We start from the raw sequence: 24,125 nt of genomic DNA, 5'->3' as shown, positions 1-24,125 counted from the left end.
CAACACTATAATCTATGATTCATTTGAGCCTGTTTGGCAGGCCTTCATAGTGAAGACAAATTCGGTTTTTCCCAATAAATAAACTGGTAAAATTATCACATTAAATTATGGATATCATCCGATTGTAGACAGTTTTCGTGGATTATTTATCTTTGGGGGTTTGTCTTGGCTGTTAGTCGGAAGCAGTTGTCATCTGACATATTGTGTTTGTGCTTATCACCAAATTGCGTTCAATAACAATATGACAATAATACTATGACGACACCCATTTAGCGCCAATTGACGTCTCCCAGCAATTCTCATTCGCATTCCCATTCCCCATTCTCATAACTCAATTTTCGCACGTTCTCCACACAAAGTGTGTCACTTGTGTTCAACAATAACCGACGTAGGCAGACGAAATTCCGACAGCCCATCACAATTAGTCAGAGCTCGAGTTGAATTTCACATATTTGTCAAACTTTTCTTATCGCTGGAAGATGCAACGCTTTCGATTAGTTGCCAATTTGTCGATTCATTTTATTGTGCATTTCGGCGAAACGAGATAAACTATTATTTTATTTATTATAGCTTCGCAGGGGTTTCAGCAAAACTTTATCGCTAAAAGGGAAGCCTATTTATATTCTATAATTTAATGGAAAAGGCAAACGACAATAACAACGTCCGTCAGGCCGTCTGTCCACCAGTTTATTTGCAAACTAATTTTTCACTTTTGCAGCTTTGTTTGTGTATCAAACTGGTTGTGGAGCTCGTATTTTTCTTTTTCCATTTATTCACTTTGCATTGCATAAGAAATTTTTGCTGCGATTTAGAATGAAAATTCCATTCAAAGAACTCTGAACTCGGATTATAAAAAAACAATTGCAAAAGAATAAATCATCTTTTTATAGTTTACAAAAAGAACTTATATAATCTATTAATTGATCAATTTAAACTAATAAAAAAAATTGCAATGGAATTATTGGGTAAGATCTAAAATATGCTATGGATATTCTTCTCATCTACATTCAAAATGATTCTTCTGAAAGTTGTCGACAGATTTTGAAGCATAGCAAGCGTTGAATAATATTTGATTTATGAATAAAGTGTTTTAGTTGTGTTTAGGCATTTGCACTCGTTTGTCAATTCAGTTTTACAGTTAGTATACAATCGGTAACAGTTCTCGAGTAAATTTCTGTTTTATTATTTCACACAATAAATTGTGACGCGCTGTAAAAGTCAGTGTCTAAATTCAACGTGCATGAAAATAAGAGAAAAAAGAAAAACGTAGAATCTAAAGGCTCCATAATGAGCTCCACTAAAAAAATTCGGGCTCAGCCAATTGGCGCTGCAGAACGTCAAGATGCAGAGTGGACTGAGTACGGTGTGCAACTTCTATAAGAATCAAGCGTGCGGTGCATCTGTGGCAACCATGGATGGCTTTGGCAGTGCATCCAAGAGTGTCTTAAGAAAGAACAACAGCAACAACAGCAGCAGCAACAATTACACGGGACGAGTTAGTAAATTGATTGGCGTGAAGAAGACTCTGGTCAATCAGATGCAGGGCATGTCACAAAAGTCGCGACCGAAGGGCAAATTGCGTTCACTAATGCAACCGATGAGCTCCAAGTACAGCATCTACGGCCAGACAACGTTGTTCTCCTCGATGAGCAGCCTGCCGGGCAGCAGCAGCGTTTCTCCCTCGCTGAGCCATAGACGTGGCATGTCAAGCTTTGGGCAGCAGAATGCAACGCGCTACATTGTCCATCAGCGTTATCATCAGGCCAGCAAGTTCCAGGAGAAGCTCAACGAGGACATTGCCCGAGATATTAGTCTGTCCATCAAGGCTGAGCTGATGGATGTCGATACGGATACAAAGCGACTTATCAGCTGTGCACGCTCCAAGTATTCGACGGCACCACAGGGTGCATCAACAGCAGTTGTTGGCGAAAGCGATGGTGGTGAGCAGCTGGAGAAGCAACGCTACAAGCAGCCACGTGCCATGAAAGTTCCCAATTCGCCGCTGAACATCGCCGACGATCTCATGAAGCAGAGCAAACCTCTGCGGAGGAAGACGGCCAATGTGCGCTACAAGGACGAATCGCGTGCGGCGAACTTGGCAAGTCAACTGCACCTCAGCCTGCCAAGTCTGACGAGCCGCAAGCTGCAAACGCAGTGGGGAGAACTCTTTGCCAAGACCAGCATGGAGCGCACAAACTCGAATCGCAGCAGCAACCGACATCAGATGCAGCTGCAACAGCAACCGAAGAAACTGAGGCAACAGCAGCGGCAAGAGAAACTTGATGACGATGAAGACGACGATGGTGATGATCTGATGCATGTGCCAGCAGTGAACTCGCTTAAGAGGAACACTAAAGAGATGGCTGCAAACAAAGCTGCTGCTGCTGAAGACAATGACTGTGATTTCGATAACAATCGTGATCGCTATATGCAGACAAACACGGAGCGCGACTTCCTCGATCGCAACATCTTCAGTTCGAAGCGCGGCGAGGATGTCGACAGCAGTCGCATGGATGAGCAGAATTACCAATCCAAGACTGGTGCCAATTTGATGAGCGCCTCGCAACGCATCATCAACAAACAGTATGCGGGGTATCGCAACAAGCCTCAAGTCCATCTAATCAAACATGTGGCGCAGCCGGTGAACCCATCGCCGCCAGTGAAGAAGACAATGCGTCCGTCCTCGCGTTCCAAAGGCATTGCACGATCCAAGGAATCGGTCAATGGGCCAAATGCCACACAGGTGTGGAAACGGCAGAAATCAGAGCCAGCTAAATCCATGGACGATCAGTATTTAGGCAAAAAGCTGGCACCTTTCTGGAGTGGCAACGATTCGCAGTCACCATCGCCATCGAAAATCCAAATGGGTGAGAAGCGACAGGAGTTCAAGGATGATGGCTTTGTCGACATGTTGCAGAACGACATGGCATTGCCAGTGGAATATACCAAGGAGTCCGCTGTGCAACGCTTGAGCACGACGGTCGAGAAGCGTACCTCAAGCATGTATCATGGATTGCGTTCACGTCAATAGTCAGTCAGCATTGTATTTCCTTCTCGTCTTTGCGTCGCGATGCCAAGAGACAGCTCAAAATTTTTAAATTCCTCGATAGTAGTTTGCGTACGCCAGACTGTGTTCTCTGTATTTGAGCCCCAAATTGAGTTTAGATAAATGTCCCTACTTTTATATTTTGTCGAATAAAACAAATTGATTTGCGTAAGGGTAGTTTTTTAGCGCTGTGTTGCCAAGTTTCAAATAAAGCAGATAAATAAGTTCGCAAAGTATATTGGGGTTACGTCTAGAACTTTTATTGCAGCAAAATTTTATGCATTTTTTTTATTGTAAACCGCATTGATTAGATGTAGATTCTGACCGGTTTTAACGAAGAAATGCTACGTTGCCAAATTTCATTCTGCATATTTCGAATTTTCAGTCAACTAAAATGTTGGCTTTTATATTTAGTCGAAGGAAACTGGATTTGAGTAAAGGAAGTTTTTTGGCGAAATTCCATCTAGAGCTGCTGGCTAAAGCTGAGAGATACGACTGCAAAAATGTTTGGGGTTGCAACTGGAACTTTTTTAATTGCCAAGTTTTAAATTTATATCGTTAACTTCATTTCATTATGCAAGTTTCCATTCTTCATTCCGATTGTAATGGAGAAGTGCTACGTTGCCAAATTTCAGTTCGCATATTTAGTATATTCAATCAATCAACTAAAAGATTTTTTTATTATTATTTTTATGCCAAACTTCACAGTGTTGCTATCTGCATTGTAAAATATACATTCGAACATCTCAATTATTTATTCTCTAAGTGTACTTTTTTTTGATTTGAATTCCAAACATACTTGAACTCTTTAAGACACGATTTTTTTGATTTGTAGTACAATTTAAACAAAATGTCACCCGAAACAAGTCTACACCAAGAATATACCAACAGATAACAGATTATTCAGTATACCCAGCCACAACCCACATGATTATACAAATGAAATATAATTTGCGTTACTATAAAAAAAAAAACGAAACCAACCAACCACTGACAACTATTTCTTACTTAGTCACTGCACCAGATTTTTAAAGTTTTGCTACACCCAATCCAAAGAATATAAAAAAAAGTATATATTTATGTTTATTTTAGTAAACAAGACAGTTCCAGTTTCCATTTTATCAAGTTTTCAAGAGAAACATTTGTTGAACTAACTAAATCTTTTGATTTTTAAATGAAAATGTAATAAATCTTCTGAAAACTTTGCCTATCTATTGCTAAAAATGGAATCTGAAACATGTCTGCCGATTGTCTCTATTATATATTTGGATATGTACTTTGATTTTAATTTAGTTTATATTTTTAATTGTAATTGTTACACAATGTTGATTATTCTTACTAATTCATTACAATTCCATCGTTCTTCAGGTGCTGTCTATGAGCACAGATGAATATCGCAAGACCTCACTCTTTGCAACTGGTTCCTTTGAATTGGACTTCCCCATCCCAGATCTTATTGGCAAAACAGAGATACTCACAGAAGAGCATCGGTAAGTGATGAATATTTAAATATGTTTGTTTTCTCATTTTTAATCAATGTCCTTTCATCATTTTAGCGAAAAACTTTGCGCTCATTTGCCAGCTCGCGCTGAGGGCTACTCGTGGTCCCTGATCTTTAGCACATCGCAACATGGTTTCGCCCTGAATTCGTTGTATCGCAAGATGGCGCGACTGGAGAGTCCAGTTCTTATTGTCATAGAGGATACAGAGCACAATGTAAGCAAACTTTTAAGAATTCTTCAAAATCAAATATTAATTGTATTCTCTTTTCCTCAAAAGGTATTTGGTGCTTTGACCTCATGCTCGCTGCATGTGTCAGATCATTTCTATGGCACCGGCGAATCCCTGCTTTACAAGTTTAATCCCAGCTTCAAGGTATTTCATTGGACTGGTGAAAATATGTACTTTATCAAAGGCAACATGGAGAGTCTGTCAATTGGCGCTGGCGAGTAAGTAAACTGCGATTATTGTTTATTGCTTTGACACATCAAATTCACATTACGATTAATTGTACTTTCTAGCGGTCGGTTCGGTCTCTGGCTGGACGGTGATCTGAATCAGGGCCGGTCACAGCATTGCAGCACATACGGCAATGAGCCGTTGGCGCCACAAGAAGACTTTGTTATCAAAACACTCGAATGCTGGGCATTTGTTTAAGTGAATTTTGTGTTGAGAACGCATTCTAGATGAGAGGAGTGAAGCCTACCTATTTAATTAATTATATTTATATATATATATATGTATGTGTACTAAAAACAAAAACAAAAAACAAAAACTAAAAAAAAAACAATTACAAACAACCTGAGAATGATATCAAAAGCGAAAGCGTGTCGAAACAAAACAAAATAATGAACAGCATGAAGCAACAACAATAGCAAACACCAAGAGCTACAACAGCAGCTAAATCAGCTAGAAAAATGAAAACAAGCTTTACATTTTTATCACACGGAACACACAAAGACGAGAATAATGGAAACTCTAATCTAAACTTCAAATGACTTCAAAATTGAAAGCTTGTAAAGGAAATGCCTGTGAGCAGAAATAAAATTGCTGTATGCGTTGAAACGTATTAATTATTTAGTTTTTATATAATATATTACTAAACAAAAAGTAACTAAATTATGTATTTAGATGTAAACAGTGAGAAAAGAAAAACAAAAGCTGTAAACAACAACTTGAAAAGAAAAAACAAAAAAAATTGAAATGTACACTTAAAGCACACACAACATTTGGACATAAATATCATGCAACCACACAAACACACACACATACACTCCACACAAACACCCACACACGCATACATGCATTTAAGCTTAAGTTTTATTATCAAAAACAATACTAAAAAGAAAATGAAATGATGATAAACTAAAATACAAGACAAGACAAACGAAGCAAGCTTTCAGTTCAATGCAATTATAAATTGACTCTTTGTTTTGTATTTGGTTCAATAATTTTAATATAATTTAATTTAAATTTGATGCAAGCCTTTTATTTTCTCTATATAAAACATGTGCAGATAGAAATGAAAAGAATGTCGATATAATTTTAGTGCATGGGCTCCCCCATTCTTGTGCAAGTGAAACGAAAATATTTTTTATTGATTTTAATCTTTTTTTTTTGTTTTGTGTAGAGCAAAGCTGAGTGAGCGAAAGAAAGAGAAAAAGAAATGTGAAGGCGATTATTTTCTTTAGTTTTACACCATCTATATTTAATTATTATGCTAATGATGTTGATTTTTATGCAATTATATACTAAACGGAAACAACACAAGATTGAGAAATACACAATATAATACAATTACAAAACCCAGAACTTTTTACTTGGTTACACGCGATCTGCCGCTTCACAACACTGGTGCTGCTCCAATTGATACTGCGCTGAGCTGTTGAGCTAATTTGAATGCATTCGCGCTCTCCAACACTGGCCACACATAAACACCGAGCCTAAAAGTGTGCTACACTATTTTCAAACGCATTTGCAGCAGCAATTATTGATTTTTATCAGAGATTCGGTTGGTTAAAGGTTTATAGCATTAGCTTCGAACTCTCCACGATCACAAACACATATTTCCACATCTGCAGCTCCCACGAAACCAAAAATGAATTATATGTAGAATTGATGGAGCTGGCGGTGCAATGGTTTTGAAAACTTAAATGGCTTTATATCCCTTTTGAGATACAATTGAGTATAACAACTTATATATACATATATATATGTATATATATAAATATATATATCTTATTATACATATATACAATATATGAGTGTACAATGGTAGTAAGGAGTAATTAAATGTAAGTGTCATTTTTGTGGTGTAGTCGCGACCCATTGATGTGTAATATAAATGTTGTATAGTCTCCCACTTTAGAAGCGTGCAACTAAATAAACATATTCTAAATATTTGAGACACACGATACATACACGATGCTGCAAACGAGCGTCACATTAATATATTTGGATATTTGAGAGAGCAAACCTAACAAAATTGCTGATTTTTACACTGAACAGAGTTCGAAATACAATACAAAAGAAAAGAAAAAAAAACCAAGATTTGAAAGAATTTTACAATTTTATTTCAACGGAATTTTGATTTGCTTTTCGATTGAAAATACTAATTATTAACGCACACGCAAATTTTTAGCAAACTATGCTATGTAAAACAAAAACAACAATTAACAATCCCCTAAGATGAATACGAAAAAGACAATGTAGAATGCAACAATTTAGAGAAATTTAGCTGAAACTTTTTTGCACCCCACAAAGCTTAAGATTAATAAAAAAAAAGTAACAAATTTAAAGAGAATGGTACATAAATTCATATTTCTAAACAGTACCTATACATATGAACATAAATGAAATATATATATAACAAAAAAAAGGAAAAAACAAAAACAAAATTGATGGAGACTCACGCCAAACTGTTTATAGATGTTACTTAAACCGTTGACAAACAATATCTGTGTAGCTGTGTGTAAAATCTATGATGTTCATCATAGATTAACTATCCATATATAAAATATATATATGTAGATGTGTGTATTCCTTGACAACGCATGAGTTTTGTGAGCTTTAAACACAAAGTAAATCAATGAAACCAATTGAAATAAATCAAGTTGAAATTCGAGTTGTATTATGAAATCGGAAGACTCTCTTTAACAAACAAACAAAAAAATTCTCCCCTCAAAATGTTGGCTTGTTTACAGAGCAAAACACACAAAATATATACATAAATACAAATATTTTAATGATCTTTAGCTAAACTCCCAACTATGCGCAAAAATTCATAATTACATAAAATCTTGAGACCAAAATGCGTTTACTATATAAATATGATTATGGAAATGAACATGAAGATGAAAACCAACAATTATAAAGTCTTGATCTTATCTTGATAACAAAACATTGCACACTTTTTGAGATCTACCTAAGGAAACCCGCATATATTATATATTATTATATTATATACAGAAAAGTGAAACACAGAAATTCGAATGAGCCTCGCAAATTTGTTCGTGGATCCGGATCGATTATCAGCTGATTTGTGCGTCAATTACACATGTCTCAACATAACCCAACACACATACACACACACACACATACGCCATGAAAGATATCAGATAATGATTATACATATATGATATATATAAGTATACGTTATATACTCTAATTTGTGGTAGTTGTGGCAAACAACTACGTAAAATATATGTTGTTGAATTCGTAGACAATTTTGTTGTGCGAAAAAGAAAAACATTTTTGAATTGTAACTTCTGTCAATTAACTTGTAGACTGTAGAATTGCATATATACATATACTACATACCAGGTGCAAACTGAACAACAAAGTAAACGCACATTTCGTTGTTGAAGAAATCAAAAATAAAAACAAAAAAATGATTGCGTTTCCCCATTAAATTATGTTGTTTCGTACGCAAAGTAATTATATAGTTGAAATATGTATGTATATATATATATTGTATATCATTAATTAATAATATTAGCTTAGCTAAAAGGGACAGTTAAATATCGTTATACCCTCTGGCTTTGTCCTATGTGCGAGAACTTTTTTAGCTCAGTATACAGGTGTCTGAATTTTGTCTGTGCTTTGGAACTATTTGTGTAAGCAACAATGTTGAGTAGTTCGAAATTTATTAGATGTGCACCGAAAGAAATAAATGAAAGTGAATCCGAAAATACTTATAACATTATAGATTCAGCAGCACAGCAGTTACAAATTTACCAATTACATAATACATATAACATAACGTGTATGTATGTACATATAATGCATATTTATCGGCAGCAAGTTTGCAGAATGTCTATGTCAGGTTGCAAGAGGAAACTACAAAACAGAAACAGAATAAATTCCACTTGAAAGTAAACGAGAGAGTAAGTAGTACAGTATAAGATTTAAATGAGCGAAAGTGATACAAAGTGGACAGATATTTCAAGCAGAGAATTTTTATTTTTCCACCTACAAATTGCAGGCAATGAAAATGATTAGATGACGAATTGTTAATACACTTACACATAGACATATACGTACGTACTAACATACTCATATACTGCATAGATATGGCAATTAAATCACTCGTGTACATATATGTGAGATATATGCATATAAATATTTTTGGAAAATCGAATAGACACCCACACACACATCCATACACACTGATTCGTGTAAAGTGCAGCAATGCCAACAATTGTCAAGACCTAAAAAAAAAAAGTATAACACATTCAAAATGTTGAAATGAATATTGTAAATGTTGAAAGAATTGAAATTTTGAATTCATATTCGTGTTTGGTTCGTTCGTTTGTCAAATGCATAGAAACTATTTCAGTTCATATAAATATAATAGAATATTAATATATATATATACATAGTTAAAGCGAAACTAAAATCACGTGTGCTACAGCGTAAAACCAAGACAAGATTGGATGAAATAGAAGCGAGACAAATGAAAGGTGCACAGACACATACAAGGAGACAAAAAAAAGGAAAAACAAAAACAAAAAGAAACACGACGAAAGCGTGCGAGATCTAAGAATGTACTTATATATACATATATATAAATACTTATATACATACATGCATATATACTATATGTAAATGTAAAGTCATTACAAAAATGAGCAACTTTTCTGAAAAATAAAATGTATATTCAAATATCAAAAACAAAGCATTTTTTTTAATATACTCACCCTCCTTCACGAAATCAAATTATACAAATTTATGGATGTTTTTTTTTGCAATATTTTTCATTTTAATAAAAAAATATACATATGCATAAAAATACATAATTGATCATAATTAATTTGTTGTATTTTTTGTATGAGGCTTATTAAAGAGATTTTTTGATACAGTTTCTTGTTATTTTTCCATTAATGGGAGCGGGGTGGACTAAAATACAAGACAACCAAATTCAATATTACAAAAATTGAGATAAAAAATCAAGCAATAAAATTTGTTGGTCTTGTTGATGCTGCGTTTTAGCTATAATACTTTGGCAGCTGAAACTAAATCCTGATTATGTACTGTTTATACAACTCGAATTATACGAAAATGATTAATAAAAAATAACAATCAACATGACGCTGATAAGGCAGTTAGCTAAGGGTTAATGCAAAAATAACTAAACATACGACTTAGTACCTACAACTAGAGACTTTTTATGACTAAAGGAGCTTTGATTCACATTTATATAGGTCAGACGAGTGTAGTTTCCATTATTTTCCTTGAGGCAAAACAAGCAACAAAACAAAAGGTTGTTCGTCTCGTTAAATCTTTCCTGACTACACTTCACATATTTGTAGCTTACTTAACAATTAGGTATAAATAGTTTTTAACTAGTATTTTTTACAATGGGTGCGTGTTGATAAAATGCACACTTTTTTTTTGGTTGTCCAGCATCGTTCTGCCCATAGTCTAGACTCTAGATATATACAGAAGGAAGCCAGTTAGCTGACAAAGCCAACAGGCTACGTGCAAATCTCATTGCTAGCCGCACAGGAGCTATTCGCGACATTTGCGTTGAGGGCTCCGCTGCCCGTATTCATGCTGGCGGGTGTCAGGGCTTTATTTGCCGTGGATACTGCTGATGCGGCGGGGATGGAGCTGATAGTGGAGCTGGAGCTGGAGGTGGCAGCAGCAACTATTGGTGGTGTTGCAGCTTGTGGAGTGGTGGTAGAATCGGGTTCCGCCTGCTGCGTTATCGCGCTAGCATTGTTCGTCTGGCTGCTCTTCAATTTGGCATTCTTCAGTGCCTCCTCACGCTCCTTGGCGTCAAAGTACCAGACGGTAATGGCGTAGCGGGTGCGATGCGCTGGCTGAACTTCATGGGGATTGCGGATGTCCGACCAGAAGAATATCAGGCGATCGAACTTGGGCTCAATGTCAGCCACAGTTGTGCCAGGGGTTGGACGTATGCTGTAGAAGATAAAACATGTATTAATATATGACTACAAGATTTAATTCAGGATTCAACTGCGCTGTTCATTATCTGCCTGATGTCGATGTCATTACCAATAAGTATCACAGTAGTGTACTCCCTATAATCGAAATATTAATATACCTACATACAATAGATTGACAGTCAATTCAATTTAAAGAAATATTAAGAATTACACATTACACGTATGTAATCACATTAATTTCAAATGTCAAACCTCATCATTAAGATTGATCTCTCGAATATAAATATAGACTTTTAACAGATTATCTACGATTGTTCTTCATGATATCATGATACCTGCTCAGATAATTAGAATAATTGAAAAACTAAGATGCTAATACAGCTGTGCATATTATCTGAGGTTGGCGAACTGAACTGTCGACTTGCACAATTACAAAACAATTGCGTAGTTAGCAGAAAGAGATAAATAACAACTTCGTTCTAGGTAATTCCCCAGATTGATGATTTAGTGTCTTGAAATGACTCGCAACTAATTTTTTATAAGTGACATCAACATTTCGAGCAAATAATCAGGGGCAATGCAGCAAGTTGTTAAACATACCGCAGTATTCCGCCACTTTCTTTGGCATCCCAGTCAATATTCAGGTAGTAAATGGCTGTAATGACGCGTCCATCCTTGTTGGGATTATCGACATGCATCACATAATGTGTGCCAGAGCCGGGATAACATGCAACCATAGCCTGTAATTAAAAGAGGTTTATTAACTGATTGAAACTGATTGAATTGCAAGCAAACTTACTCTCGTCCTCTCTCTAATGTGATAGTTGCCCAGGATGCCATTGTCCTTCATGGTATTCACTCGATACACGACAGAATCAATCTGAAAGATTACAAAAGCGGGTTAGTCGATCAGTCAGTTGGAATTTGAAGGCTCTTCTCGAGTGGCTCACCTGATTGGTCAAATACCAAACATTACTGCAACCAGGCTCATTGCCGCCGACCCAAGTTATTTTATCACCCCGAATCTTATCGCCGCGCGGTGTCGACGATTGCACATCGCTTTTCATATTCGCCAACATGCCATCTTTGAAGGCGCCAGCATTGTACATACTGCGCACCTCGTTAAGGATCTTCAGACCCTTCTCCATACCCAGAAAATCGTCAACCACTGAGAGTCCATACTGGTTCATGTCGTTGATGATATTCCGACATAAGTCCTCATAGCGACGTTCACTATATTGAGAGAAAATACCGAGAAACGCATTATTAATTTGTATAATCCCAGATTGATTAAACGTATCCGTAATCTACTTAAACGATCTAATCCCTAGCGAATCTTGGGTCACCTTGAGACATTAACCCGACATTGAACAGCGCGTAGTTGCAATTGGTGATTGTACTCGCGAAATATCCATATATAATCTGAGATAAATACTACAAAGATATGCAAATCTCATTTTATTGCGTTAGGTATTTTCTTTCGAAATAATTAATATGAATATTTAGCATTTTACGACTTTTTTATGATGTTTAAGCCCATAAAATGATTGCGATTTATTCAGCATGTTTCGGTCACGTAGTCCAAAAACTAAGAGACCAACACAGAGAAAGAGAGTGAGAGAGAGATAGAGAGAGAGAAAAGCGGGTATATGCTAAATTCTGGATAAGCAAAGCAAAATTAAAAAAAAAAAAAATAAATAAATAAAATTTGCACACTCTCTCAAAAAGGCCATAAATGTAGCATTCAAGAGCACAGACTCAGGAAGTGTCAAGACCGCCCCGAAATTCTCTAGATTTATATCTTGAAAATTAACAGAAATATATGTTAACCAAAACTATTATAATATCATAAATATTTAAGAGTCTGCAAAGTTGCAAATTTTTGTCGAAAACTCACAACATTGAAGCTTTTAGGGTGAATATCGAACCGGTTTTAGCATTTTATCATTATGAATGCCATTAAAATTATTTTAAAAGAAAATAATCGCCTCAAAGAAAAAATGTTTACCGTTTATCCAAAAGTTCGCGAAAATATTGTTCAGCATTGGCAGGATGCGCCGAATGCTTAAAGAAATTCTGATAGTCCGTTGTAGTTGTTGAAGTAATCATTTTTTTGCGATTATTTCTCTTCAGTTTATGATGGATATATTCACTTTTCATTCAAATGCACTTGCACTATACACTTAAAAGTCTTTATTTATTTTTATTATTTTTGTTCTTGCAGATCGGAAGCGACGCCGGAACAATTCACGCACAACTGATGAAAGTTTCTGAAAGCCAGCCAGCTTTTATGTGTGTCCGATTGAGACAGAGATAGGGGTAGATAAAGGGGAAGGAAGAGAGCTAACGGAACGCCGGCTGTTTATTATTATCGTTCGTTCATGTATCACACTGCGGCAGCGAAATAGTGTTGGTAAGCGTGTGCAGACGTATGAGTGTGTGAATAACCAGCTGTAGTTTATCGTTTTCTTTTTCTTTCAACTGTGTTTGTATAATTGCAACTGCAGCTGTTTTTACTTGTTTATTTATTTATTTATTTGTTGTTGTTTTTTTTTTTGCACACTTTGTTGTTCTGTAGAGAAACAACTTAATACTGGTTAACTGCGCGTTTGAGACGTTGCAAGAGGCGACCGTACGCGATGAGCGCGCATTCACGAATGCGGTGACGGCAGTAGCAGCGACAGCCACGAACTCGATCGAGACGTCGAGTCGACGTCGCCAAGATTATAGTAAATGCTGTAGTATGCGTGTGTATTTTGCGGTTCGCTTGTTTGTTTGTGTTAGGGGCCTGGGCAGCAGCTAGTAAGATAAGTATTACCTTTAAATGCACAGATACGCTGTTTGTATTTAAGTGTGAATGAGTGTACATGAATACACACACACACAAAATAGGTGCAAATAATTGAAAATCGAAAACTGGCACAGATTATGTGGGGGATTTGCGACGGCTGCTCAATATTCAATTTGGAACGCATTATTTTTTCGTTTATCAAACTACATCGGTGGCTGTCGTTAACTTCCGCATCATGCCCTTCAACTTGCTTGCAACGCCGCCTCCCCCAAACAAATACAATTGCAAACACAGAGAAGGCAAAGGCAAACACAAGCAGCACTAACACAATGAACGAGCCAGAGCTCACGTAGCCCAACACACATTCACACACACACGGACGCACATGCGTGAAAATCATAGCGGGTAGCGTTTGAAAGAAGAAGTAACGCGAAAGAAAGAAAAGGGACGAGGCGTGGAAGAAGACATTTGAATATGTTTGTCAAAGTCAATGAGAAAAAAAAACACGGAGCAACTTGCCAAGAAAAACTAAAAACTACAAACAACGAGTAGTTCCCACAACTTTTGGCAGCTGTAAATACGTGTATGAATTAATGTACATATGTATGTATGCGCACATAAATACTTGTGTCTAAGTATACATATGTATTGTTTATACTATGGAGAGACATGTCTAAAAGCAGCAATCGTCGCGTATTCCACAAATTTGGGTCAACGGCCCAGTTCAAAGTCGCGCTCGCAAGTTAAACGTGCAGTTCACTTTCAAAAGGGCCCCACACACACACATTGATTGTGTTGATGAGCGCATAGGAAAAACTACATATGTATGTATGTGTGTTTACGTACAATGATCGATTTCTGAGCCCTTTGAATTATTACGTGCGATGTCAGCGAGAGCGGCACGTGCACCATTCAATAGAGATGCGCAAATGTCGCAGGTCAAATTGATGTTGTGACTGTTCCCAAATGAAGTTTGTCGTTGAAGAAAAATTCAAAATTTTGTTGATTATTATTTTACAGTAATCCATACATTTTAAGTCTTTATTTTTATTTATTATCAAATGAAAGCTGTGATCTAAAAAATCCCAGTATTTCGCATAACTATTTTCAAGTTATTATAGTAAAAAACTATAATTTATATATTAAGTACATATGTGTATGTGCCTATTATAACCAATATTTTTAGACACTTCGCTGTGACTGCTCCTTTAAATTATATTACTACAAAATGTTGTTATTGTAAAAGATATACATTTTTTTAATCCTATTCCAACTAAACAAAAAAATTAAGAATATTGCATTTTTGAGTGAAAAATCACAGTTTTGTTCATCACTAACTTGCGGTCAACGCAGACGAGGGCGGCGCACACGCAATACGAGGCGACCTTGTGACGTGCGTAAAGAAACATTTGTGTGTGTGTTCGTCTGTGTGCGCGTGTGTTTTCAAACTCCATCTGTTTGTTGCTAGGCAACGATGGGGGTTGAAAATTGTATCACCTGCAAATGTGCACGCAGCCAACACTGAACTAGACGGAAGCAACAGTTTAATAGCTGTAAAATCAACAACCAGTTTTGTGTAATGGCAATTGCCAAATACAAAATTTTTTACAACCTTTCACATCTGAAATGACATTGAGATACGATTTTGAATGCTTTTGCCAGTTTTGCGCATCGTTTTGTTTACGTTTGAAGAGGAGAGCAAAAAATGCCGAGTGTCTGACAAAAAGACAACACGCTTTCTAACACTACTTAATTGTATGGCATATAAGGGGTTTGTGTGTGTTGGAATATGTTTGCTTGAAGAAATTAGCGAAATGAGATCATGCGACATGTCATGTTGCTAATTGTTTGATAAAGAACAACAGATCCGAATCCAATCTCTTAAGACGTCGCTAACAGAACGTAGCTAGATTGAAATCTTCTCAGCGACTTGCTAACGATAAGCAAGCATATTCAAAATTAATAATAAAAGCAACAAAAACAAGACTTGATGACTTGCGTACGTGCTTCGCGTACGCGTACGCAATAAAATTATCAAAGAGCGAGATAGGAAGAGAACAGAGCGAAAGAAAGAGAGAGGCCACCCAAGTGCAAGGCGACGAGCGACCACCCACCGCAAAATGAAAACGATAAGCAGAACAAAAGAAATTCGCACAACTTATCGATGAATCAGCGCGTTCTCGCCACTGAAGCCATCGGAGTCAACTCGCGTCGATTGCGCAAAAAATGTTTGCAAAAGTGCTTTGCGATGTGTGCCTGTGTGTTTGTATGGACGTATGTATGTGTACATGTGTTTTTATCTGTTAATGCCACTTGTAAAATAAATATAAATATAACAACAATTCGGGTAAAGCAGCAAGCGCAAGCAACTGCGCAACAGAATTGTAATTACAAAGTCAGCGGCGCCGGTCGCCGCTAAATGCGACTGCAATTTAAGCAAGCGAGGTGTTAACAAATCAAAGTGTTACCTATCCAATGCATGTGTACAGTGTACACACATTCATCCAGTGGTGCCCAAATTTTATAGCTAAAAGAGGCTACAAAATATCTGACATTTTGCTTCAATAATATTAATATTTCTTGCTAACTACAAGATCGCTGTAATTTCAAATTTGCTTTTTCAGAAAAAACTCGTTCAAAGTTTTCAAGTTTCTCAAAGCGATGAAGAACAACACATTTTTAACTCAGAAACTATTAAAAAAAAACAGCCTGAAGCACTGACTGACAATACATAATATTAATAGTTACTAGCGAGACAGAGAATAGCTATCTACTTTGATTTTTTGTATTATCATTCAAAAGGATTTTGTGCTCACTCTGCTTTATGTATCTTAAAAATGTTTTTTTTTATTAATTTTCGGCTTATCTGAGTTTATAAAACATGAATCCACAAAAATAGCTATATTTGTGGCTAATATGATTTTCCTAAAATAGCTAGATTTAGCCATTAAATGGCCAAGGTGGCAACACTGCACATACCCAAATGTGTACGTGCGCCGGTTCGATATAGAAATGGGGTCTGAAGATGAGACTCGGGTTAGGGTACGGTTCGGTTCAGTTCGGTTGGGTTTGCTTCGGATCGGTTCGGTTCGGTGCGGCCATGTGCATTACATTACGCTGCACGTAACGGCAATAAGGTAAACATTCCAGGCGACGTGCGGCACACTCGAAGCTCGAAGCTGCACCCAATCTAATCGCAAGGCACACATATTTGCTTATAGCGAAAAATACAACAACAATAAAGAAAAAAGAAAATGTTTAACAAAAAGAACAATAAATTCGCAAACTGACTCCACAGTCAGCGCCCAAGATCTGGGCACGTAATGCTTATCGCTAATTAGCGCCTTGTCCGTATACACATGCACGTATAATATGCATACAATACCCCCGGGATCGGGGCATTAACTTGTGTAAGTTGGATGTTGTTATTTGTCAAAGCTCATCTAAATCTGTTCTTGGAATCTCCAGCTGGTTGTCACATAGTTCTATTTTAAAACAAATTTTTATTTACTTGGGTTATTTATTATACACTTTTGTTCAACAGTACGATCTCCTATATATCAGAGGCTATAAATGATGACCACTTATTGTTTTACAATTATTTATTTTTTGAATTACGAGAAATCACAAATTCTTCTCCCTCATTGTTATTGTAATTCAATAATAAAAAACAACGCATTTAAATAATAACGTATCATAAAACTTCATATGATTTAATGCTGACAACGACTGAAAGAGTTGAAATGGGGTAATTGTAGTTTTTTTATACTAATCAAATTTTATTACGATATGAATTACGTGATTATTGGCAATTCAATTAATTCGACAACAATTTAAAGAATTTGATTCTGTCTGCAGTTTTTATTGAGCTGTCTTTTGTGATCTTCGGAATATTGTTGTACTTTATTATAAATAATTATGTTGTCTGCAATATATTGTTTCAAATACTTTAATTTCTTTGGTATTGAATGATTTTTACATGAATAATGGTTAGTTTGAGAATACACAGATTGTGTGATCTACACTGAAAGTTTTTCAGGGGAATATATGTCAAATATGTTAGTTTCGTCAATTTGGAATATTCTAAAGCATTTCTACATCATGTTGGAAAATTCTTTTTGACGAACACACAAGTTTTCTGTAGTCACACACAAATTTTTACTCTAAGATCGTACTTTTGCCGTTTACAATTGATTGACGTTGATGAACACACCCAATAATCGGATCAGATATCGGATCGTATTGAATCGTATCAGATCGGATACTACGAAATTTAGTTAGCGAAGAAATTAATCGACCTTGGACTAACACAATGGTTGAGTATACTCGCCAGCCATGTCCCATACGCGTTGTGGAGGATTGTGGCTGTGCATTTTTAATGGGCGCCATCGGAGGCACCATGTTTCAGTCTATCAGAGGATTTAGGAATGCACCAGCTGGTCTGATGCGTGGCTTATACGGTGGCCTCGATTCGGTCAAGATGCGAACGCCAGCGATGGCCGGCAGCTTTGCTGTCTGGGGCGCCACCTTCAGTTCGGTGGACTGCACCATGGTTTATCTGCGTCAGCAGGAGGACACATGGAATTCAATAATCAGCGGAGCTGCCACAGGCGGCATTCTCGCCGCACGCAATGGCTTTAAGGCGATGGGCAATGGCGCTTTAGTGGGCGGCCTAGTGCTTGCACTGATTGAAGGTGCTGGCGCTGCAGTGGCCACCATTTATGCCGCACAGCCCGGGGAGACAGTACCGATTCCCTTGCGTCCCGAATGGGAGCTGCTGACATCACCTGTCGGGGCGGCGCAACTAGCAGAGAGCGGCACCTGCGAGGCACTGGCGGAGATTGAACGTGTGGTGGAAAAATGCAATAGTCATCGAGTGCCCCACACACGTATCTCAATGTTTAGCCGGGCATCTGCAACGAATCTCACAGAGAATGTGGGTCCAACTGAAAGCCACGAGAAGTTTGTGAAGCCACCATCACTGCTGGAGCTGGTCAGGTTGTCAAACTTTTTTTAAAACTTGCATGTCGAAGAGCATTTTGGCAGTCTTAGTATTCTTAAAATATCAGCTAAATTAAATGTCAAACTTGAGAAGTCCATAATTTTTTAATTGGAAGTGGAAGGGGTTACAGAACAATAATGAATTCATAACTCCCTGACTTTTCCTAACTGAGTATGCTGACAACCCAAACGGTAAAAGGTAGAAGTATGCAAATGAAAATTCTATATGACTCACTGCCCAACTAAACTAAAAATACATAATCAGTAACACCTGGACAACTGCAAAACGTTGAGTGACCAAAATTCGTCAAAATTATAAACTTACAACTCAAACGGTATGGTTAGGAAGCTGCAATTCCGATATTTTATTTTGAATTTCCAATATTCCTATATTCAAATTAGTTCACAGAGTATTTATAAGACACAAGCCATAGCATGTATTTCAACCAGTGCTTATCAAAGACAACAACCACTTATTGCACTAAAACACATTTCAACATTGCATGCCTTGATAGTAGCTCTAGAGGGGATTAGCTCACCTGCCGCTGCCCATGAAACTGGCATCCGTGATTCCAATCTGATAGCTGGAGCTCCTCTCGCCATTGTGACTATGATGACTGGGATTATGATGCGGATGTTGTTCATGATGTGGCCGCTGCGGTTGTTGTTGCAGTTGACCATCGCTCGAAGTTTGCGCAACGTTTGTTGCCAATGTGGGCTGACCAAAGTAATTGAATAGCTCGTCCAGCTCATTTGGCCAGCTCTGAGCTTGAGCAGCGGGCGTCATCATCAGTGCCGTCGAACAGTTGGCGCCACTGACATCCAGTGTTGTGGCTGCCACCGCCTGTTGCAGCTGCTGTATCTTGTTGTTGCCACTATTGTTGTTGTTGTTCAACTGTTTGTGTCGCGCCAGGAGACGGCAATCATTGCGATGTGTGGGCCAATCTAGATGCTGATGCGCTATAGAGCAATAGTAAACGCTTTTGCACTTGGCGCAGCGCAACAGCTGCTGTGGCGTGCCACAAATGGCACAACGTGATTGTGGCTTCTGCATGTCCCGTTCTTTCCCTGCTCACATCATTCTATATAGTGCATATATATTGGCAACGACGCCAGTTTAACCTTGGCAACGTGAGAATAGCAAGAAAATTCTCTCGTTAACAATTAATCGCAGAAAAAGCCGCGTCGATTGCTTGTCTTTTTTAGGCCATTTCGCCAGACCTCATTTCGCTATTTGGACTCTTCGACTATACTATAATATCTCTGGGCAATTTTAATCACGTAGGCCCAGCCACAAATACAACAAATAATAACAACAAAACGATGCTGCTACCCTCAATGTTGCCGTTGTTGTTGTTGTTTTTGTTGGCCAGCTGTGTTGCGTCTCCGAATATTTGCAATCTAGGTGTAGGTTTCAGCTTTGAGCACCACTTTTAAATTGTCACACGCACGTGGCAGTTAATACACTTTGCACTCGATTGATTTTTTGGCCATAAATTGCTTGCAAAAAATGCAAATTAATGGGAAAAAAATAAAAAATGCTATTCACTTTCACGTCGATAGGTTTCGCTCCGAGCTGAACTAGTGCTATCGATTGCGAATTTGCCAATTGGCACTCACGAGTAATCGATTCATTATGTGAAGAGTGCTGTAAAACATTTACTAGCAGCTCGCCGCTGTTAAGAACTATTTACATACACTAATAAATTTATATTTGAAAATTTTATTCGTTACATTAAAAATAAGAATAATAGCTATTAACTTTGCATTCGAAAGCCTTTTAAATACATTTAATTAGTTTAAAAGCGTTTAAAGACATAAAACTTTTACAAAAGCACATTTAAATTGTTTGCATAGCGATCCATTCTCAAGAGTGCAAGACACTTTCTTATTTTGGCTCTAATTGTTTTATTGTAGAGTAATGTCTGATAGTACAATTCACTTTTAAAGTTTGTCTTTATTACCAATATATACCCAATAATTTTTCATTTGATCTCATTATCAAACAGAACGGAAAACTGTAGTAGTCGCTGTTAAAAATGACATCAAATACGGATGATGATTAAAATCATCGATATATCGAGTTGTCTTCGAAACATCGATTGTATATTACATTTTGTGCACCTCTATTGTTTAGTTCAAAAATAGGCAGGTCGTCTGGTTGATTGTACAACGAACGTTTTTTAGTTGATTTTTATGGAAACAACAATGTCACTGCCCGATGTAATAGCAAAAGTAGTGCTGGTTGACATCGAGGGCACTACAACATCGATTAGCTTTGTGCACGACGTGCTCTTTCCCTATGCCAAGAAAAATGCTGCCGAATATTTGCAGCAAACATGGGCCACAGATGAGACGAAACAAATTGTAACGGACTTGCAGCAATATCTGGAATTCAACGAATATGTGGAGTCACTGGAGTCGCCCCACGATGAGACACAAAAGCTAATCGCTGGGTTTGTTGACTACCTAATCGACAAGGACTTGAAGTTGACTCCACTTAAGACGCTGCAAGGATTAATCTGGGCCAAAGGTTACGAAAGTGGCGAGCTAAAGGGACAGTAAGTTGCTTGACTCTCAATTGTTCTAGAATATCTAATGATAAACTTATATTTTTTTACAGTGTATACGAGGATGTGGCACTAGCCTTTGAAACATGGCGCAAGGCTGGCATTCAAATTGCTGTTTATTCCAGCGGCAGCGTAGCTGCTCAGAAACTGATCTTTCAACACAGCATCGCAGGAAATCTGTTACAACATTTGAGCTCGCACTTTGACACACACGTGGGCCACAAGCAGCAGTCGGAGTCGTATACAAAGATCGCTTTATCGCTGGCAGTGGAGCCGCAGCACGTGCTCTTTCTCAGCGATGTGCCAGGCGGTTTGTTATCTCTTTTAGAGTCTTGACACTGTTTGCGTATAATAATGATTATATTTGTATGTTTTGCAGAGGCTGCGGCTGCTCGTGATGCTGGCATGCTCACCATTCTGCTCCAGCGACCAGGCAACGCACCATTGACCGAAGAACAACAGAGCGCCTTTGTGGTAATTGACGACTTTTCGGCGCTGCACGCGATAAAACTGCCTTAAAATAAAGCACAACGTAGCATTTTAGTTGGACCAAAAAAATGTACTCAATTAAGTTGAAATTCGCATTGTAAAGATCTCCTAGAGAAATGCACGATCCACGCTGCACAAATCGTCGCCACTGTCATGTGGTGGCTCTGTGCGTTGCGATTGTCGTGACATCGATGTCGTCGCCGCCGGCTTGTGCTGCTGACTGCCGTAGATTTTGCGTATCTGCTGCAGCTTCGCCTCCGCATCCATGGCAGCTGTGGAGCAGCGATGACTACACTTCTTCTTGCGCTGCTTCTTCATATTGCTCTCGCAGCCATGACGCAAGCCTTCACTGCGGCAGCTGTGCGTCAGTTTGCCCACCTCGGGACCCCAGTAGGTGGCACCCTCGAGCAAAAGCGGCGCGGACTTGACGCGCTGCTGCATCATCTGCATGTGCAACTCGTATTGACGCTCCTGCAGCGCCTGCTCCGCCTTGCGTGTGGCCAGTCGTATGGAGAGCAGCGCCTTGTGCGATTCACTGCGTAAAGATGTAGAGAAAATTGTGCACATATTAATGTATTTATCTTTATAGCCATGTGTTTTGAACTCACTTGAGCGATAGCGATTTCCAAGCGGGCGTCTTGCGCACTTCCCAATCGTACTGAGGCCGCGGATCGTGGTATGTGCAATTGTTCTGCAGTTCCTTCACCTTTTTGCGCGCCACCTCGGCACGCAGCGTGGCCGCCAGATTGGGACGCGCCACTGGATGCTGAGGTGATACGCTTGGTGTGCGCTTCGGCAGCTGTTCCAGCTCATAGATGCTCAGCAGTGGCATTGGCTTCTCTGTCGTCGTCTCTGTCTCTGTCGCCGCCTTTGGCTTGCGGGCTCGACGTCGTCGCATGCGCACTCGACTAGAGCCGGATTCGCTGCGTTTGGAAGACGTCGATGGAGATTCAATTTGCAGTTTGGGCACATTCTTGACGGGGAAATAATTGCTCAATGGCTGGTGCCTCGGCGTCGACTTCGCAGGAGCTGGTGTCGCTCTTGGCGTCGGTGTCGTGGTCGTCGTCAACGACAAATCGTTGACACTGAAGCAACGTCGCAGCATTTCACGGCGACATTTGGCGCGCTCTGCCGTATGCATGGCTGGCATCTTGGGCGTAGTTGGCTCTTTGACCACTTGGGTCTGTGTGCCATTGCTGCTGGTGGATTTGGGTCGCTCAGCGTTGCGCTTGAACTCCAGCTCAAAGCTCTTGAGGGAGCGCTTAAAGTCGGCCACCTCGATGGCAAAGTCATGCTTGAAACTCTTCAGACGACTCAAGTCGCGCAGGCACTTGTCATACTCTTCGCTCAGGCAGTTGTTGGAGCTGTGGCAGGCATCGGGCAAACAAAATGGTGGGGGAGGCGGTGAGGGAGGCGACGACAGGGGCAGCGGAAGTGGAAGTGGAGGATGTGTCTTCTTTTTCAACTTTTTGCCTTTGGTGTTCCGCTGCTTTGTTTTTCCGGATCCATAGCTGGGCGTGGCACTGGCGCAACGTTCTTTCGATGGATCTGCTGGAGCAGAACGCAGTTCTCGACTTGTAGTGCGTAGACTCTCCAGCGTAGAATAAAACTCGGCCTTATGCAGATGCTTAACCTCACAGTAATCTTGACAAGTAGTGATAGACCATAATAGATACATTTACAACATCTCATTGTTATCAAATCATTTACCAGGTATGCTGTCGTAGAACTTGGCCAATGATCTGATGCCCGTCTGACTTGTCCATGTTGCTGTCGCAGCAGCGTCCAACGACTTGGGGCTAGACGCCTTGGCTTTCGCCTGTTTGCCCATGCACAGCCTTGGACGATTGTAAACAGGTGCTGGGCAATTATTGCACGGATCTATGGGCACTTTGATGCAGGAATTTAAATAGCTCTGCTTCATGGCTTTGCTGCCAATCGAATTGAATGAATACACAGCGCTTTATCAATATTCTTAGAAGCACTCGTTTACGGGGTCACTGTTGCCAGCGGTTACCGCGAGTTCCTTACCCATTGTTTTTAACCGTTTCCGTTTTGGCCTGCTCATTCGCACGGTTACGCACCATGCCCTGATTTCGCCTGTTGTTATTTCTCTGCGGCGTCGTTAAATTCATGTTTTGTAGTGATTTTAATAGCAGTAAATTAATGAAATGATTTGGCTAGCTACAAAAATGTATTTAAATAACATTAAATTATTCTGTATGAACTATATTCAATTTTTATTATTAAATTTGAGATATAATTCGTTTTAAGACTTTAGACTAAATTTTAAATAAAATGATTTTGATATTATGCGC

The 24,125-nt window shown here is 38.7% G+C and overlaps 6 protein-coding genes across 36 annotated transcripts in view; 4 read left to right on the top strand and 2 right to left on the bottom strand.

Moving 5' to 3' along the window:
- The window catches only part of LOC133839345 (TLD domain-containing protein 2), an 80,822-nt gene extending 75,476 nt beyond the window's left edge, over positions 1 to 5,346 (top strand). For all 28 annotated transcript variants that reach the window (XM_062270817.1, XM_062270818.1, XM_062270819.1 and 25 more), the window contains 4 exons: positions 4,415 to 4,536; positions 4,603 to 4,762; positions 4,826 to 4,995; positions 5,068 to 5,346. In XM_062270817.1, the coding sequence (XP_062126801.1) occupies positions 4,415 to 4,536; positions 4,603 to 4,762; positions 4,826 to 4,995; positions 5,068 to 5,203 (588 nt within the window). In that variant the 3' untranslated portion in view covers positions 5,204 to 5,346. The remainder of the gene's footprint in view (positions 1 to 4,414; positions 4,537 to 4,602; positions 4,763 to 4,825; positions 4,996 to 5,067) is intronic.
- Positions 1,116 to 3,218, top strand: LOC133839350 (uncharacterized). Its single transcript, XM_062270840.1, has one exon. It carries the CDS (start codon positions 1,343 to 1,345, stop codon positions 3,029 to 3,031), a length of 1,689 nt encoding a protein of 562 aa, XP_062126824.1. The 5' UTR covers positions 1,116 to 1,342; the 3' UTR covers positions 3,032 to 3,218.
- Positions 5,347 to 9,875: 4,529 nt separating the features above from the next.
- LOC133836201 (egl nine homolog 1) lies at positions 9,876 to 20,336 on the bottom strand. 2 transcript variants are annotated; one of them, XM_062266559.1, is made up of 5 exons: positions 19,288 to 20,336; positions 11,907 to 12,189; positions 11,756 to 11,836; positions 11,557 to 11,696; positions 9,876 to 10,969 (listed from the first exon to the last, which is right to left on the bottom strand). In XM_062266559.1, exons 1-5 carry the CDS (start codon positions 19,800 to 19,802, stop codon positions 10,522 to 10,524), a joined length of 1,467 nt encoding a protein of 488 aa, XP_062122543.1. In that variant the 5' UTR covers positions 19,803 to 20,336; the 3' UTR covers positions 9,876 to 10,521. The 2 variants fall into 2 exon arrangements, with proteins under 2 accessions (XP_062122543.1, XP_062122544.1); XM_062266560.1 differs by lacking the exon at positions 19,288 to 20,336 and adding an exon at positions 12,965 to 13,600.
- LOC133836202 (probable mitochondrial import inner membrane translocase subunit Tim17 3) lies at positions 17,818 to 18,841 on the top strand. Its single transcript, XM_062266561.1, has one exon. It carries the CDS (start codon positions 18,060 to 18,062, stop codon positions 18,762 to 18,764), a length of 705 nt encoding a protein of 234 aa, XP_062122545.1. The 5' UTR covers positions 17,818 to 18,059; the 3' UTR covers positions 18,765 to 18,841.
- Positions 20,337 to 20,839: 503 nt separating the features above from the next.
- On the top strand, positions 20,840 to 21,837 carry LOC133837319 (enolase-phosphatase E1). Its single transcript, XM_062268032.1, has 3 exons — positions 20,840 to 21,309; positions 21,372 to 21,628; positions 21,698 to 21,837. The coding sequence occupies exons 1-3, from the start codon at positions 20,945 to 20,947 to the stop codon at positions 21,835 to 21,837; spliced, it is 762 nt and encodes a 253-aa protein (XP_062124016.1). The 5' UTR covers positions 20,840 to 20,944.
- A 78-nt stretch (positions 21,838 to 21,915) lies between these two features.
- LOC133837317 (uncharacterized) lies at positions 21,916 to 24,081 on the bottom strand. 3 transcript variants are annotated; one of them, XM_062268029.1, is made up of 4 exons: positions 23,839 to 24,081; positions 23,518 to 23,738; positions 22,416 to 23,451; positions 21,916 to 22,342 (listed from the first exon to the last, which is right to left on the bottom strand). In XM_062268029.1, the coding sequence occupies exons 1-4, from the start codon at positions 23,940 to 23,942 to the stop codon at positions 21,916 to 21,918; spliced, it is 1,788 nt and encodes a 595-aa protein (XP_062124013.1). In that variant the 5' UTR covers positions 23,943 to 24,081. The 3 variants fall into 3 exon arrangements, with proteins under 3 accessions (XP_062124013.1, XP_062124015.1, XP_062124014.1); XM_062268031.1 differs by having other exon boundaries at positions 23,518 to 23,688; XM_062268030.1 differs by having other exon boundaries at positions 23,518 to 23,697; positions 23,839 to 23,920.
- Between the last annotated feature and the right edge of the window lie 44 nt (positions 24,082 to 24,125).

Source organism: Drosophila sulfurigaster, chromosome 2R, assembly GCF_023558435.1.
Source record: "Drosophila sulfurigaster albostrigata strain 15112-1811.04 chromosome 2R, ASM2355843v2, whole genome shotgun sequence".
NCBI classification, from domain to species: Eukaryota; Metazoa; Arthropoda; class Insecta; order Diptera; family Drosophilidae; genus Drosophila; species Drosophila sulfurigaster.
This window is presented reverse-complemented; position numbering and strand designations above follow the sequence as displayed.